At 34.8% G+C, this 17949-nt stretch overlaps 1 protein-coding gene across 1 annotated transcript in view; it reads right to left on the bottom strand.

Annotated features, from left to right (window-relative positions):
• LMBRD1 (LMBR1 domain containing 1) overlaps positions 1–17949 on the bottom strand; it is a 113017-nt gene that overhangs the window by 59492 nt on the left and 35576 nt on the right. Inside the window, exons 4-7 of the mRNA XM_037034282.1 lie at positions 17246–17343; positions 14198–14265; positions 8118–8206; positions 4738–4811 (exon numbers count right to left, since the gene is read on the bottom strand). Of these exons, the coding sequence (XP_036890177.1) occupies positions 4738–4811; positions 8118–8206; positions 14198–14265; positions 17246–17343 (329 nt within the window). The remainder of the gene's footprint in view (positions 1–4737; positions 4812–8117; positions 8207–14197; positions 14266–17245; positions 17344–17949) is intronic.

Genomic DNA, 17949 nt, shown 5'->3' with positions numbered 1-17949 from the left:
TCCTTGTTTTGTATGCAGAAGAGAGATATGATTTTTAAAGTAATCATAAAGTCAAAAAACTCACTAAATATAAAGCAAAAATTATAAATAAAAAAAAGCATGGGCAGGGATTTTTTCTTTACAGAGGCACATATAACATAGGTGCATCTCGCAACCAGTGTCACAAGCTCAGTGAAACACTCTATCACCTGGAAGGCTGAGAAATTTGACTTTTAAAAGAGATTAGTGTCTTCAAAGGTTGTGAACCACTGCTGTCTTTATTTCTATTTTTGAATCCTTAATATATCACTTTTTCTTTAACCCACTGATTTTCAGTTTATGTAAAATGTATATAAACCTATACACACAAATAAAATTCACAAATATCCCAAACTACAGGTTCAATTTTTACTGATAAGTGTATAAAATAAAAAACTCAGCAGTCACTGCTTCTGTAAATACATCCTCTGGTCCACATATTACATTTTTTATGAAAATATCACTATTCATGTCCCCACTTGATTGCAACAAAAAATTAAAGTATCTACATAAATATCGGTACCTAATGGATTTTTTTTAATTGAAAAAGTAGAAGATTCTCTTTCAATTTAAACTGAAAATAATAGAGGACGGCTAATGTGTTTGACATTATTCTTCTTTTAAAATTGAGTGGCCAACTATCTGGCTATTTCTTAAGACATGGTTCAGTGGATAGAATCTTGGTAAAATTTAAACAATCAACTGGTTTATAAACTAAACAATACTCATCTAAGAAATACATATTCAACTGGCATATATTACAAAAATGTTTCTAGTTTCAATACTAACAGTTATAGATTCTGTAACAGACATGATTTCACCTTTAATAATTCTTTGTTCTCAGGGTCGAAATATCTTAAATATTAACTTCCCACTTTGGGTACCTTCATTAAAATGAATCCTCATCTACTTCCCATGAACGTGGCCCCTGTTCCATGTTCCACCATGAAAAGTTCAATCCTCAAGCTTTTATTGTATATAACAAGTTGGGAGACAATACTTAGAACTATTAACCACTTACCTATAATAAAACCATTTACCTATAAACAGTTGATTTTCAACTAGTTTTAAATAAAGTTTACATATTTTAGCCCATTTTTACAGATGGAGAAGCTGGGGTTCATAAGATTTTACATAAAGACACTCATGACTAGTGCTCAGCTATACATTCCCTGTTGCCCCTTAAGCAGAGTCTCCTCTAGCCTACCCTTCTTCCTCTCTACGCATTGGCCAGCCGATGGGTTGGTAACAAAACATTCTTCTACTGAATTTTGGGCATATCTTGTAGTGTTCTTTAAATACTGTTTATCTTGTCTTTCCACACATACCCAAGTAACTATCAACCAATTGTGAATGCCTCTTTGACTTATCTTTTCCTAATAAACAGTTTCACTGATCATGAAACAACTGCTGTTAGCATCTGGTTTACTTTACCTGCAAGAGGAAGGAGGTGGGAACTTAACTTTAAACCATATGGAAAGTGAATATTCAACAATTTGAGCTACTAGTGACTATTAAATGGCCAAGAGATTCTAAGGCTTGGTGAACTGTTCAATTAAATCTTTACAACCTTTTATTTATTTGTTTGTTTGTTTGTTTACTTATTTATTTTTTACATTTTCTTTATTTATCTTTAGGGGGAAGGAGAGAGGGACAGAAACATCAATGTATGGTTGCCTTTCATGCGTCCCCTGCTGGGAGTTGGCCTGCAGGGAACCGGCCTGCAACCCAGGCATGTGCCCTAACTGGGAATTGACCCACAATCCTCTGGTTTGCAGGCCTGTGCTCAATCCACTGAGCAACACCAGCCAGGGCTAAATCTTTACAACCTTTTAAATACTATCCTCATTGTAGTAATAAGTAAATTTAGATGGTGAAGTGGTTCAAGGGACCCATGGACTTAAGAGGGATCAACATTTAAGCCTCTCCACTAAAAAGGATGTAATTTTATTCCTTATTAAATATATAACTGCTAGGTAGTTCGATTTTGGTATGCTGTTACACTGGCCCCTCCCCCTTGGTTTTAGGCCTTAAGTGGCACCTCCCTACCTGGTTACCTTGTCCCCACCATAAGACTTTCTGATTGCTTTATCCATGTCCTTCAGTCCAGCCCTCCAAGTTCTAGAAAAGTTCTAGCTCTTCTAGGGATACCTTAACTAAGTATAATTATTTGGTTCAACTGATTGCTTAAATGATAATTTTCACAGTTTCAATGAATATAAATTATGGTATTACTTTGAAATATACATATCTTTACAATGATATTATTCCTACAAGAAGATCTCTTCCAAAGATTTTTAATAATTTCACATTTTTCTCAATTCCACTTATCACCCACAGCTTATTTATTCAGAGCCACCAGAGTAACACCTTCCAATGGTTTCTAATCTCAGTCAAGGTAAAATTCATGGTCTATAAGGCTCTATCTATATAACATGGCCTCTGGTATTTCTCATCTAAACTTCAGTCATCCTTCCCCTTGTTAACTGAGCTCCAGTAGATGGGCTCTGCCTCCGTGCTATTATCTGAATACAGCACACATTTGCTTACCCCAGGGTCTTGCACTTACTCTTCCCTTACTCTTTCATTTTACCCAGCTATCTGTTCAAATGTTAGAAAAGCCATTCCTGACCTTTACAGCAGAATCAACCTCCACTACTGCCTGTCCCCTAACATGGCCTTATTTTTCTTCCTAGCATCTACCATTTCACCATAAGGAAGCAATTCTCCTTGAGTGTCTCATTTCTGCATATCTTGAAAGCCAGACACTAATCACCTTTCTATTTTTTTCCTGTAATATCTTTTCAAGGATATTTGTACTGCAAATAGCCTTGGAGGACAAAGATAACATCTTCCTCTGGAGCAAAGAACAGGAGTGTTTACTGTCTATTATAAAGGATTCAGCTTCCCAAGACTCAAAGTTCCTTCTTCTGTGTGAAAGTCTTAACTTGGTGTTCTTCGCATTGCCCCATGGGAAAGGGGACAATATGAAGAAAACGCTTATCCTATGGCTTCCGCTGCTGCAATAACTAATGAAAACTTATTTGTTTCTTACATCATGGGCCAGCAGGCTGCAAGTAGGGTAAAAACTCAGACTCTTCATAGTTCTTGATGTTGACCTTACATATTGGTTTCCTCTTTTCCATTTTTTCCCTCCTAATGTCTTAGCAACTGCTATATATTCATTTCTCCTTTAATTTTCAAAGCACATTTACAAACAGTATCATCTGCCCTTCAAAAATCCTAAGAGGCATTTTCTATTCCCATTTAATAGGGAAGACGCTGACCTGATAGGTTAAAAGACAAACCCCAAGCTCAGCATAACAAATCTGTCACAGAATAGTAATTACGGTCCCGGTCTAACTTCTAATTTGTTATTAATTGTTGATTGCTTCTTAAAAGACAAATAACTCATGTGCTATACGTATATTCTGTGACATGGGAGGATAATTATCCAGGTATCAGATGGCAAATGCCTTGTATAATAATACATGAAAAAAACTAAAACTGACAATGAATAACAAAACTGAGTGCCCAACTAAGCACCAGAAATATATTAACATGCATGTATTTTAAACTGCATTATAAATTATGACACATGATGATATAAAAAACTAGATTGTATTATACTAGTAGCCCATTTGTTTTATGTTTAAAGGAAGATATATTTTTAAAATATCAAAAAGGAGCTCTGCCTGGTGTGGTTCAGTGGACTGAGCACAGGCCTGCAAACCAAAAGGCCTCCAGTTCAACTCCTGGTCAGGGCACATGCCCAGGCTGTGAGACACATCCCTACTGTAGATGTGAAAGAGGCAACTGATAGATGTTTCTCTCCTTTTTCTCCCTCCCTTCCCCTCTCTCTAAAAAATCAAAATAAATAAAATCTTTTTAAAAATATCAAAAAGGTTTTCTTTAAAACCAGTATTTTCCATCTTTGCAAGAATCAAGAATGTTCTAAACATAAAACCCATTATTCTGAAAAGATTCCAGATAACTTAAAGCTTCCTGCACAACTCTTTTTTGGGGAGATAGTTAATGAAGCATTTATTACTGGCTTTTCCTCTATAATTTGAGCCAAAAATCTCAAAGAACAGTCTATATGCAAGTTCGTCAGGCTATATAATTCTTACCTTATCATTTCTAGGAAGACTGAAAAGAAATCAGTCTCTGAAAGTGTAAGATTGGATTCCAGAAAAATATCAAGCTATGTAAAATATCTGATTTTAAAAGCCTTATAACCCCCAAATAGGATAAATCTACTGAATCAGTAACAGATACTGATCTACAGTTCAGAGTTTTAATATGCTTATAAACCACGGAATCTATTAGTGCGTGGTATATAACATTCAAGGTTCATGAGTTAGAACATTTGTTTCTGAATATTAAATTTCAAAAATACAGATAAAATTATTGTGACTTAATAGTTAACAATTAACCCTCTTCTTAAGTAAACAAGAAAAATGAATATGGAAACACTAAAATATTAAAGAAAGAAACAGGAATTAAACTCAATACACAGTGGGGCAAAAGTAGGTTTACAATTTTTGTATGGAAAGTACAAGAAAAAACAAATAACAATACAAGAATAAATTTTGTTTCATATATTCACAACTATAAACCTACTTTTGCCCCACTCTGTATATGACTAAGGTAAAAATAATTGCTTCATAAAGTGATTCTCAAATTTTAACTTAAAAATCACCATCATACAATACTTACTGTGTAAGTTATAGCTGCCAACATTCCAATCAAGGTCAGAGAACTAATGGAAAACGACAAGGCAGCTAAACCATCTGCAAAGGAAAAAAAACACTGAAAAAAGTAGAGATATACTCTTCAAATGTTTATATGCAACAAATCAGTATAAAAATGTAAAAAGTGGGTTTGTCACACATCTTGAAATAATAAACCCCGTATTTATTCCCTTATCCTTGAAGTGCTAAAACTCCAAGTGGAGAAAAGTATTTTTAAAGGACTCTTCACAAATTGATTTATAAAAGATCTGTCAGACTAAGATCTTCTTTCCTTTACCTCTTAAAATTAAAGAGGGATATCACTCATTTTTGAGCCTAAAGTAAAATTAGCAAAATATTAGATACTTAAAAGGTAGGAAAAATTTTTAATTTTTTGGTCTTTTTCAATGGCAGATCATGAGAAATGACATTACACAGGAAAGCCACTGACACTGACTCTTTCTCCCCTCAATCTTGATACTCCTAGTTTCTCTATTACAAACTGTCATATAAGTGTTTAATATATAGCCTAAAACTAAAATATTCAAAAGTGTATTTCACTTTTTAATTTGCAAGGAGATAACACACCCACCTGGCAGGGAAAAAAAAAAGCAAACAAACAGAAACTAGAATAACAACACCAAAACCAAAAAACTATGTTAACAAGTTGGATTTCAGAAATTAAAAGTCAATGAGTGAAGTGCAGAGGTGACACTTTACAACAAATATACCAAATTATGCAATAAAATACTATGCAAATTTGAATATTCTTAAATGGGAGTAGTACTAATTTTCTGAATTGATTTAGTTAAAATGTCAGTGCTGTGGAACTAAATAAAATATTAATTAACCTAGTGAATCAATATGAACCTTTTCATAAATAATAATACTGGCATCTAGTAATACTGAATTGTCAGGATTTATGCACCCGATCCTATTGCTGAGAAATAAATTGCTTCTTTTCTTGAAGTTAACTCTTTCATGTCTCTTGAATAGTTATTCTACTCTTCTGCCCTAAACATTTTTCTATAAGTTATCCTAGTTTTTGAGTATCATTATAACTTGAGTCACTGATTATATAGGTAGCATTATTAAAATTAGAATAATCTACCTTCTTAAAACCCACATTTCAATTTGTATATAACATTTGCAGAGAGCATATTAACACATTCACAAATGATGCAAGGCAAATTTTTAAGCCTTAATTTTTTTTTAAACTGTAAATCCTACATTTTATCAAATCAAAGACATTGATGCTATTATTTTCTTGATCCTACTAGGAATATCAACAGAAGGTATTCATATAACTATGAGACGTCTGGCATTTGGCTGGTAGCAATTTTAAGATATTTACCATCGCATATAAAATATATCCCCAAATGAAAGATATAAAAAGTAAAAATAATGCATGTTAGACTTGATAAAATGGAGTTTTATGATAACATATTCAGCCAATTTAAAGTTAATGTCACTAATAGTGGTAAGCAAAATGTACTCTAGAATATGGTCTTAAGAGTTAATATTTAAAAAGTAATGTTAAGGCTAAAGAGAATGGTATTACAGAAATTATAATAATGCTACTATATAATCAGTGACTCAAGTTATAATGATACTCAAAAACTAGGATAACTTATAGAAAAATGTTTAGGGCAGAAGAGTAGAATAACTATTCAAGAGACATGAAAGAGTTAACTTCAAGAAAAGAAGCAATTTATTTCTCAGCAATAGGATCAGGTGCATAAATCCTGACAATTCAGTATTACTACATGCCAGGCCTGTTATCCTTATTCTTGCTGGTATCAGCAAGATATTAATGGACCACAATTTACAAGATGAAATCTTAAGTGGAAAGCAAGAATATTAAAAAGTTGTACAGCAAGGATTCCAAGACTTAATTTAATCATTGTTTAATATTATATCTGTACAAAGAAAGAAATGCTGATCAAAGGATGTATGGTGCCTATAAAAAAGAATACAAAAGCAATAAAAATTCTAAGCTTGTTTATAAGACAAATATTCTAGTTTTCTTTAAAAATAAGTTATTATGTTCAAATGCACATAAAATTCTGAGTAATAAGTACAAATTCTTATTTGATATCAGTTTCCAATGCCAACTGTATTTTTCAATGGGTGATCAATTTCCTTAACCTAACCTCCTGAACCTATTTGGTTGTCCTCTAAAAACTTAGGTCATAAAAAAATAAATAAAAAATAAAAACTTAGGTCATGTTGATTAAGTAAAGGAACCTTCAACAGGCTGACAGTGACCAGAGGGGAGAGGATAATGGGGGAAAAGGGTGAAGGGTTTACAGGAACAAGTATAAAGGACACATGGATGATAAAAAGGTGGGGTGGAAATGGGAGAGAAGTGGGGAGGACTGGAATGGTAGGGAGGAGTGGGGGGAAGGTAGAAAATGTACTTGGACGACAATTTTAAAAAAAAAGGAAGAAACCTTCTAGAAAAGCAACTCCAAAATGTTTTGATGAGGTAAATCGATAAAATATCAATTAATTCACAGGAAATTTCTGCCACTTATAAAGGATTACTTAATCACAATGAAATAGCAATATAGGGCTCTTCCACAGGGTTCATAACTATTTTAAAAAACCAATTATCTAGCACATTTCTTTAAATATTTTTCTAACCCTGGCTGGTGTGGCTCAGTGGATTAAGCTTTGACCTGCAGTACAAACCAGAAGGTCACAAAAGGTCACCAGTTCCATTCCTAGTCAGGGCACATGCCTGGGTGGTGGGCCAGGTCCCCAGTTGGGGGTGAGCAAGAGGCAACCGATTGATGTATCTCTCACACATTGATGTTTCTCTCCCTCTTTTTCTCCCTTCCCCTCTCTCTCAAAATAAATAAATAACAGATTACAAACTGCAGTAATTATATCTTCATTGTTAAAATATTTTGAAGATCTTTTCAACAAACTAAAATGAAGAAGTCAAGAGACTAGTTACTTAATAGCTACATGACTAAAACTGAATCTTAACAACATAAACCTCCTTCCTAATTTGTCTAGAATACTTTTAACTACAAATTGAAAAACTTATTTATTTTTTAGATACATTTTTAAGAATTTATCTATTTTGTAGAGAGAGGAGAAAGGAGAGAGAAAGAAGGAGAGAAGCATCAATCAGTTGTCTTTCACATGCCCCCAACTGGTGACCTACCCACAACCCAGACATGTGCTCTAACCGTGAATCAAACCAGTGACCTTTTTGGGTTTGCAGGCCAGAGTTCAATCCCCTGAACCACACCAGCAAGGGCTGAAAAATTCTTAACAGAGCAAAAATAGGCTACTCAAAAAGCCCCAAGGGTTGTGAAATATGAATTATTGTGGATTTTCTTAAAGAATACTTACGACTACTTCCAAGTTCTTCAAACAAGAACTTCACTTTCTCCCACTCTGTGGAATTTTTGTTATTGGGAACACTCAATGGAACAAAAGCACTACAAAGGAGAAAACAGCTCTGTTTAATAGTTTTAAAAAAGATAAAAGGCCAAATAAGAAGACATAGTCTGAAATTCAATTTCTAGTAATTTTGTTAAACAAAGATAAACTTTCCCCAAAAAAGAATTAGCAAATCAAATCTGTACCACATACAGAGGGTGTGAAAAGTTTCTTACCTATTTGTTTACTATATCACAAATTTGTTTTAATAGTTTTATTACTGAATTCAGTATAGTATCCTTTGTAATCCTAGTTATTTTCCACAAAAATATCTCAAGAAGGAGTCATAGACTAAAGGTGGTCAAAGAGCTCCTGAATATAAATATACGTAATGAGTTCAATATATTTATATGCATAGAAAAGAACAGAAAGGAAAAATACCAGAATAAACAGTAAATATCTCATTGTGGGATTAGGGATGATTTTTACTTTCTTCTTAGTACTTTCTGTATCTTGTAAGATTCTACCTAATACACAAAATGAAAGTAGTTTCTATTTATTCTTCAATCCACCAGTGAAGGGGCACCATGGTAATAAAAGAGATAACTGGCTTCCTAGGATTGCTCTAGGAGCTTAGACCAGGCAAAAATGGAAGGGAAGGAGGGAAGAATATAGTCACTATTATCAATCAAGACATTAAGGTGAAGGGCTGAATATCCCTTACATCGTAAATGTGGACAATCCAAGAGAAACATAAGTAACTCTAGTGCTACCTCTCTTCAACCTAATTTTAACTGTAAGCAAAGCAGTAAGGCCTATCCTCTTCTGTAAAGACGAAATAATAAGCACAACAATATGTTAATGGTTAAGGAGTCTCACTATAATAAGATTTGTGTGGTAGAAAGGTACAGATATTTTCTTACTCTCAGCCCCTCTCGAAAAAACGAATACAGTATCTCAGCTTTCAAAAACACACGTTAGATCAAGATAAGAGCTGGAGGCTTGTAAAATTATAAATTGCTTCTACACTCTCGAAACCAGTAAAACTGAAAACTACTTAGTAAAAATACTTTACACCCAATCTGACTCAGTGAATAACCTTAATATAAATTATTTCTTCAGGAAGAGACAAAGGAAAGGCTAATACATTTCAGTAGATATGAAGTATAATAATTCAGCAGAACCGAAAATAGGATTTTCACCTCCTACACTCAGTCACCAAATCATATTTATCTTCCAAATAGCTTACCCGTCTCTTCCTCTCTGCTCTTTGCAACTACTGGAGTTGAGACCCTCATCTCTCACTTGAACTATTACAATGACTACCAAACTGATTAGGTAATGGTTACCTAAATGGTCTTCCTGTCTACCATTTATATTTCACTTCTCCAACTCAGCTCCCAAATGACCCTTTTCAATGAATCATCCTTCACAGTGTTGCAACTCTTAAAACAAATTCATATATATTTACTTTCACAATTCACACTCACAAATACATACACATTTTCGTTGTCCTTCAATTGCCAAGCAGGATAAAACTAAAAATTTCTTAAACATTGTATGTCATGGTCTGTCATTTGTCCACACAAATGCTTTAAATATCACATCATACTTTTTTTGTTATTGTACTGAGGCAAAGGAGGGTTTGGACTCACATTTTTTATGTCATTCTGCACATATTCAGCCTCTAAGTTACTGTATGTTTCGGATTTAACTGGGTCCCTTACCAGCAGAATGCATATGCTGAAACCCTAACCTTCGTATGGTGGTATCTGGATATAAGGCCTTTAAGGAGTTAAAGTTAAATGAGGTCACAGGGTAGGACCTCAGTCTGATGGAACTGGTGTTCTTAAGAGAAAGAGATACTAGACAGCACTCTCTCTCCCCGAGTGACAGCACAGAGAAAAGGTAATCTCAGCTGGGGACACACTGAGAGGGTGGCTGTCCACCAGCCAGGACAATAGCTCTCACCAGAAACCCAACTGGCCAGCACCTCAATCATGGACTTCTATCTAGCCTCTGGAACTGTGAGAAAATAAATGTCTGTTGTTTATTCCAGCTTAAGTAGACTAATACACTATATTCATCTTTTTTCTTCTAGTCTGCTAACTTCCACTCCTTTTTCAATCCAAATACTACCATCGCTTGGTCTTCCCTGATTCTGCAAGACAGAATTCCTACTGCAAGGGTAGAAACTTACTATTCCACCATAAACGTGTGGTATCTGTCTCTCCTTAGAGCACTTAAATATTGCAACTCAAGTTATTTGCGTGTCTACCCATCGTGAACATGAAGGCCAGAGACCACAACCCTAAGACCTTGCACAACACCCAACACACAAGTGTTCTAAAAATGTTAGCTGCACTAATTAGTTAAACCTAGAACACATTTGTGCCATTAAATTACCTTCTGTTTTAGCAAAACTGTACCATTTAACAAAAACTAGGAATATGTCACCTTCAAGAAAATTACAGGAAATTTAGTCAATCGCTTAACCTAAACGTTTACCTCAAATATTTACATATGTTAATGGGAAGAACACTACCCTGGATACCCAAAACACTATAATCTTCTATTCACAAACTTCAGACTGTGAAATAAATACAGGAATACATATACCCTCCCCTTGTATTAATGACCCAGCTGATGTTTCCACCTCGAATACCACTGAGAAAATAGAAGCCAATCAGAGAGGAACTTTCATTTGTGCACCAAACTTATGACCTACCTACACCTCTTTTCATTTTTATCCCCCTTATAACAATAGAGGAACTATCCTCCAACCTGCATCAAAGCCTTGCACCTACATGGGTGCTTTGGATGCCTTTCTTTCTGGCCTGTTACACACTGAGAACCAGCATTCTCACTTCAAGCGCAAAAGAATCCTGGTATTGAGAAAGCCAGGAGGAGACACAGGGAGTAACATGTGGCAATCATTGTCCTATTTCTCATACTTTACAAAACATAAAACTTCCTGTAGATAGATATTGCTATTGGAAGAGCACAGACTAAAATTTGAGTTTCCTAATGCCTGATCTGGAAACATACTCAATATCTCTTCCTGAATGCCTATAAAACTTACCATGAACCAAACTAGGCTTTTGATATTCTCCCACCAAACCTACTCCTCCTTCAGATTTGCCTGTCTCAGGTGATGATGGCTTTGCCCTTCCTACATACTAGAGAATTTGGCCTTTCCTAAAAAGAGGTCTGAATTTTGCCTATGGTTCGGAGAGTTAATCTGTGTCACACCTAATAAGGAGTGCCTTCCTTTAGGGCAGAGGCTGGTCATACCCAATCTTAGGTACTGGGACAGAAAGACTAATCATGTGATTTAGGGTGGGAAGACTGGATCAGGTGGCATCGGCTGAGCAGGAGGCTGAGATGACCATGTAGACAACCAATAAATCAGACATGCCTGCGTAACAGCTTCCCAATAAAAATGCTGAGCACCAAGGCTCATGTGAGCTTCCCTGGTTGGTGCTACTAGGTGCATATTGTCACAAGTCGATGCCAGAAAGGTGGCATGTGCTAAGAATAACAAAAGCTTTATATTTGGAATACTCTCAGGTGGTGTCCTATGCATTTCTTCTTTTTGTTGATTTTAGCTGATATCCTTTACCTGTAATAAATGGTAACCATGAGTTTAATTGCCTCCAGCGAGTCCTGTGAATCCTTCTAGAGAACTATCAAACCTGAGAGTGGTTTTATAAACACCTCAAAATTGCAACTGTTTATCAAAAGTGAGAAAAGTGTTCCTTAAACTTTGTAGTGTGGCTAATTCCAGGTACATTCCCAATTCCTCTTTCCCTCAGGCCTATCAGAAAATCCTGCTATCTATCTCTCCAAATTTTAGGCACAAATTACTACTGCAACCATCATGTCTTGCCTAGGTTATCACAATAGCTTCCTAACAGATCTCATGTTTCTACCCTTATCCCATAAAAGACAAATCTCAAAACACTACCCAGAGATCCTTTTAAAAGGTCAGATCATGTCACTCAATTACAAAAACCCCTCCAACAGCTTCCCAGCTCCCTCAGAAAAAATGTCCAAGTCTTTACAATGGCCCCTGATGCCCTACTAAATTTGGCAGTCCCAGTAACCTCTGACCGTACCTCCAGCTACTCCAGCCTTCACATTCCACTCCAGCTACACTAGTTTCCTCACTTTGTTTTGAACATACCAGACACTGTCCTGCCTAAGAGCGTGTCACTCTTTTCTCTGACTGGAATGTTCTTTCCCGCACATACGTTCATGGCCCCCTCTCTTCCTTCAAGTGTCTTCTCAAATACCACCCTCTTAGCCTTGTCTTCACTACAATGTCATACCCCCAACACAAACCATTTTTTGTCTATTTTCTTTCTCTGCCCCCAACCCCGTCCTGAATGTATGAGCCATGAAAGGAGGCGTTGTCTTTTCTGTTAACTGCTGTTCCACCAGCACCTTTTACAGTGTCCAAAACGTAACAGGTACGCAACAAATATACGAAAAATAAGTGAATGTTACATTGCTCAAAATATCCAATCAAACTTCTTCTCCCTGTTATTAGTGTATCTGCAAGAAATCATTTGCTTCACTTTTAATATACTGTTTCTAAATAAGTAAATATCATCTACAGAGTCAGTTCAAACTTACTCTAATTGTGCAAAATGTAAACTTCATAAATGAGAACAGAAGGTAATTTCCCATAAAAAAATAGACCAGTAAATTTTAGAATAAACTTCAGCACTTCTTTTGTTTCAGACAGATATTCTGGTCGTTGTACAGATTTATGGTTTTATTAATGGTTCTCAGTCACACTCTAAATCAGGAATTGGCAACAGGAATTGACTGCCTGTGTTTGCAAATAAAGCTTTATTGGAACTCAAGTCACGTCATCTTGTTTAAGTGTTGTCTGCAACTACTTCAGAGCTATGAGAGGAGAACTGAGTAGTAGAGTAGCCACAGAGACCACATCAACCTCTAACCTAAAATACCTTCTACCCTTAAAGAAAAGTTTGCTAACCTCTGTTTTAGGTCATTTGGGTTTACAGACAAGTGATCTCTACATTAACAAAACAAAGGAACATGACTAGATTTACCTTTCTTTGAAAGGCCAAAAATGACTTTTAAAAAATATATTAAATGGCTAAAATAACTAGCGTAACCACTAAAAAGTGTCCTTTCAAAAAGTGCTTTTTCATGACACATGCAGGCCAGCAAAGGGAATTGGAAATATGCCTTGATTACAAGACATCTGCATTCTAAGAACACCTAGAACTACAAAAAGTTACTGACCAGTTTTATTCCCACCATGGACTGTATTCAATAAATGAACATTTTCATTTACTGAAACTTCTAAGATCAAATATTAAACAGAAACTTGAAAAAACTTATTAGCACCTCATGTATTTCCTAACATAAAAAAGAATCAAGACTTATTTAAACAAGAATGCCTTGTATTAAAAAGGACAAATGTTTTCCAAAGAGAAAATTTTAAATGTATTAAAAATGTGTAAAACTTTATTAACATTAGTATAAGGTTAAGGAAAAAGAACTAAGGGAAAAACTCATTGAAAGATTAATTCAACAATTTAAAAACTGATGTGTCAAATCTAAAAAAATGCACAGGCAAGAATTTTCATTAAAGTATTGTTTATAAGAAGGTACAACTGCAAGCATCATAAATGTCCAAGTAATCACTGCTAAAAGATCAAATAAATTGTTATATCCTAAGGAAATGCAATACGGACAAAATTGATGGGTCTACATTATTCCAAAAAGATACCTACCCTATTTCAACAAGTAGACTATCAAAAATTACATAAAATATAATCGCACTGTGTAAACTTACAACACGGAGGGTGTACGTATGGGTGAGGGGCAACTGATGTACCTTAGCACATAGGAAAGGTCTGGGTAGAGCAGCAAGAGCAAAAAGGTCCATTGTGGTTACTGCTTGGCAGTGCCATAAAAGGCGCTGGGTTCACTTTTTTACATTGTTTTCTTCTTCTTTATTATTAAAATACTGCTATTTTTATTCTCAGGAGGAAAAAATCAACACTTACCCAATTAAAAGAAGAAGTGCACAAATCACAGCAAACCCCAATGTGTACTTCAGTGCTGTTTTAATTTGCTAGATGGCAAGGGGGGGAAAGTATAGCATTTAGTAAGATCTTTAAAATATAATAGCATTGCTACAAAATAACAGTATTTTCACATCAAATGTATACTTATATTCCCTCTGTAAAATTTCTGTTGTTAAAAAAATCTTACATTTTAAACAAAAACAATGCATACGCTACATCTTAAGTATCTTTGCAAACTACACTGGACTTAAAATCTTTTCAACGGTTAGACTTGTGAAAAGCAGTCCACTTATAGCATAATTAATTCTCCAACAGACAGCTTTATTAAAATTACTAGAATACTTAATAAAATATTCCCCCAAACAGGAAGCAATCAGAATTTATAATATCCCCACCCCATTTTAATATATGTATACATTATATTTAAAACTTAATATATATACTTATTTAAATAAAGTATATTTTAAAACATATAGAAATATATGAAACATATTATATACTGGGACTGTTCTAAAAACTTTACACATGTTAACTCATTTCATTCTCACAATGACCCTGAGACACATGTTCTCATCCTGACTTGGAGAAGTGGAGGCCCAGAGAGCTTAAATAATTTGCTGTAAGTCACATCAGCTGGCAAGTGATTAAACAAGAACCTGAAACGAGGAACTCATGTCTTTAAAGTCTGTGTTTTGCTTGGTGCCAATAATGTAATGCAAACATAAAGAAAAACACAAGCTGAACATTCTGAATATGGAAGAAAAGTTAATCTCAAAGAAGTTAAATCAGTTAGAAAAAAACATTTGTTTCTCAGTCTTCTGAAATCTCTAAAAATGGACTGTTAAAAAAATTCATACCCTGACTGGTGTGGCTCATTGGATTAAGCACCAGCCTACAAACCAAAGAGTCGCCATTTCAATTCCCAGTCAGGACACACACCCGGGTGGTGGGCTGGGTCCACATTTGGGGGCGTGTGAGAGGCAACCACACACTGATGTTTCTCTCCCTCTCCTCCCTCCCTTCCCCTCTCTCTAAAAATAAATGAATAAAATCTTTTAAAATTTTTCTTTAAAACAAAGTTAAATTCATACTTCATGTGATAAATTCTTATTTGCAGAGGAGTTGAAATAGTCTTTAGGGAAAAAAAAAATCATAAAGTAAAGGTAAGGAGGATCCTAAGATCAACCAAAAAGCTGGAGAAGACGCACTTTTGAAGAGTGAATCAAGAGAGTTTATATCTCATTAAGTTTAAACATTATATTTATATTCAGTCACTTCACGTTACATGCACTGGATTTTCAAACACAGAGTTGAATGGTTATCTGCAAATAATAATTTTAACTTTATAAATATTTAAACATGTTCTTTTTTTTCCTCTAACAAATTACGCTGATTACCACTCTGGGGATCATTTAAAATATTGTTGATGTACTTGCTCCTGATCTCAGTGCAAATGCTTTAAGGTTTTAATAAACATGATTAAGCATAATACTGTCCTTTGAGTCAATATATTTGTTTTTGTACTTAACTACAAAACACATAGTGTAAAACAAATTCCTCTAACTCAATACAAAAAAAGGACATTTTATTCTTTTTATGCTGTTATTTTTTTCCTTAAATTGGAAAAAATGTTCAATTTTGGCAAATACCTTTCTGAATACAATTTATTATTTGATCTATTAAATTACTATACATTAATAGATGTGCTCCTTGGCTGGTGTGGCTCAGTGGATTGAGTGCCAGCCTGCAAACCAAAGGGTTGCCAGTTCAATTCCCTGTTGGGGCACATGCCTGGGTTGAGGACCAGGCCCCCAGTAGCGCACATGAGAGAGGCAACCACACATTAATGTTTCTCTCCCTTTCTCCCTCCCTTCCCCTCTCTAAAATCAATAAATCAAATCTTAAAAGAAAAGTAAACATTAAAAATTATATAGATGTGCTAGTTCTAAACACCATGCAAACCAGAGATAGGTCCAACTAAGGTATACTTTATTAGAGTATTTTTAAAATATCCTTGCATTTGATTTGCTAATATTTAGTTAAGATATTTATACCAATACTTGGTGATACTGGTTTGAAGTTCTGAATGTGCAAATGTGCTGTATTTATCAGGTTTTTATCATCAGTGTTTTCCTGGATTAGTGAGAACAATCTGCAAGCACTTCTTTGTGCCCTTGAAAGGTGGCAGCGAACTACATCTTGTGGGCCACGTGTGGCCCACTTCCTATTTTACTGGATCACTCATGCTCATGAAGTACCATCTTTCACACTCCAACAGCAGAGCTGAGTTGTTGAGACAGAGATTATATGGCTCTAAAGACTGAAGTACTTCCTCACCTTTTACAGAAGAGTTTGCTGGCCCCTGCTCTAGAACTGCTCCAGAACAATTATCACAAGTCACATGCATCTATTAGGCACTCAAAATATGGTTAATTCAGCTGGCATGTGCTGTAACTGTAAAATACACTCTAAATTTAAAATAGTGTGAAAAAGAAATTTAATGTCTCATTAATAATATGTTTTGATTTTAAGTGAGATGATAATACTTGGAACGTATGACATTAAATAGAATGTATCATTAAAATAATTTCAACTGTTCCTGAGTACTTATTTTAATGCGGCTACTAGAACATTTAAAATTCACATGGGGCTCGAAATATACTTCTATTATATTAGCCCTGACTGGTGTGGCTCAGTAGGTTGGGTGTCATCCCACAAATCAAAGCTTCACTGTTCTGATTCCTAGTCAGGACACATGCCTGGTTTGCTGGCCAGGTTGCCAGGTGAGGGCGTGCAAGAGGCAATGGATAGATGTTTCCTTCCCACATCAATGTTTCTTTCTCTCTCTTTTTCCTGCTGCTCCCTTTCTCTGAAAATAAAATTTAAAAATACACATGTGTGTGTGTATATAAATATTTATATTTCTACTAGATAACACTGCTCTAGAATAAATTCAGTCACATCGTTTTTTAAAAAAGGAGAAATAATCATTCCCTCCTCTAAAATGAGAGCTCTAAATATACTTACAGTACATTTACCAGTATCATCATCATCCTTTTCTTCATAATAGAAGTAGACAAAAGGGATCCAGAGGAACACACAGAATAATATAACAGAATATAAGGCTGTGGAAAGAAATAACACTGAGTTCAACTAAATATATATGAACTTAGAAACTATTTATATCTATACATTCACATAGCAAATTCACTCTCCCATCTGACCCCTATTCCCTTAAATCTATGTGTACATGTAATGTTCAAAATACCCTTTTCTGACCCCTGTCCCAAGAAATCAATAACACTATTAGATAACAAAGCATAATTGAAGTAAGCTATGGAGCAGTTTTTAAGAATAATAATCACAATAATTCTGCCAATAATACTTGTGGCAGCTAAAATCTGAGCTCTTAGTATGTACTCAACAACACAGTGCTAAGAACTTCTTGTGAACCATCTCATTCAAATGAACTTAAACTTTCATATTCCTTCCAACTCAAAATCGAGCATAGGGGACACAACTGTTACAGTTGCCACTCACTCAAGTTAAACAAACAACTATAATTATACTGTTGTTTTAATAAAAACAATTTCCCTGATCTAAACTTCAAATATGCAGTGTTATGAAACTTATCTTACATAAACCAAGATAAAGAAAAGTAAGTACAATAGAACAGTAAAATTAGATTCAACGTTAACTAATATGAATTTACTATTTATCTCTTGTAAAGT

Source organism: Sturnira hondurensis, unplaced genomic scaffold (genome assembly GCF_014824575.4).
Source record: "Sturnira hondurensis isolate 20B ecotype Veracruz unplaced genomic scaffold, ASM1482457v3 Scaffold0022136, whole genome shotgun sequence".
Classification (NCBI taxonomy): domain Eukaryota; kingdom Metazoa; phylum Chordata; class Mammalia; order Chiroptera; family Phyllostomidae; genus Sturnira; species Sturnira hondurensis.
This window is presented reverse-complemented; position numbering and strand designations above follow the sequence as displayed.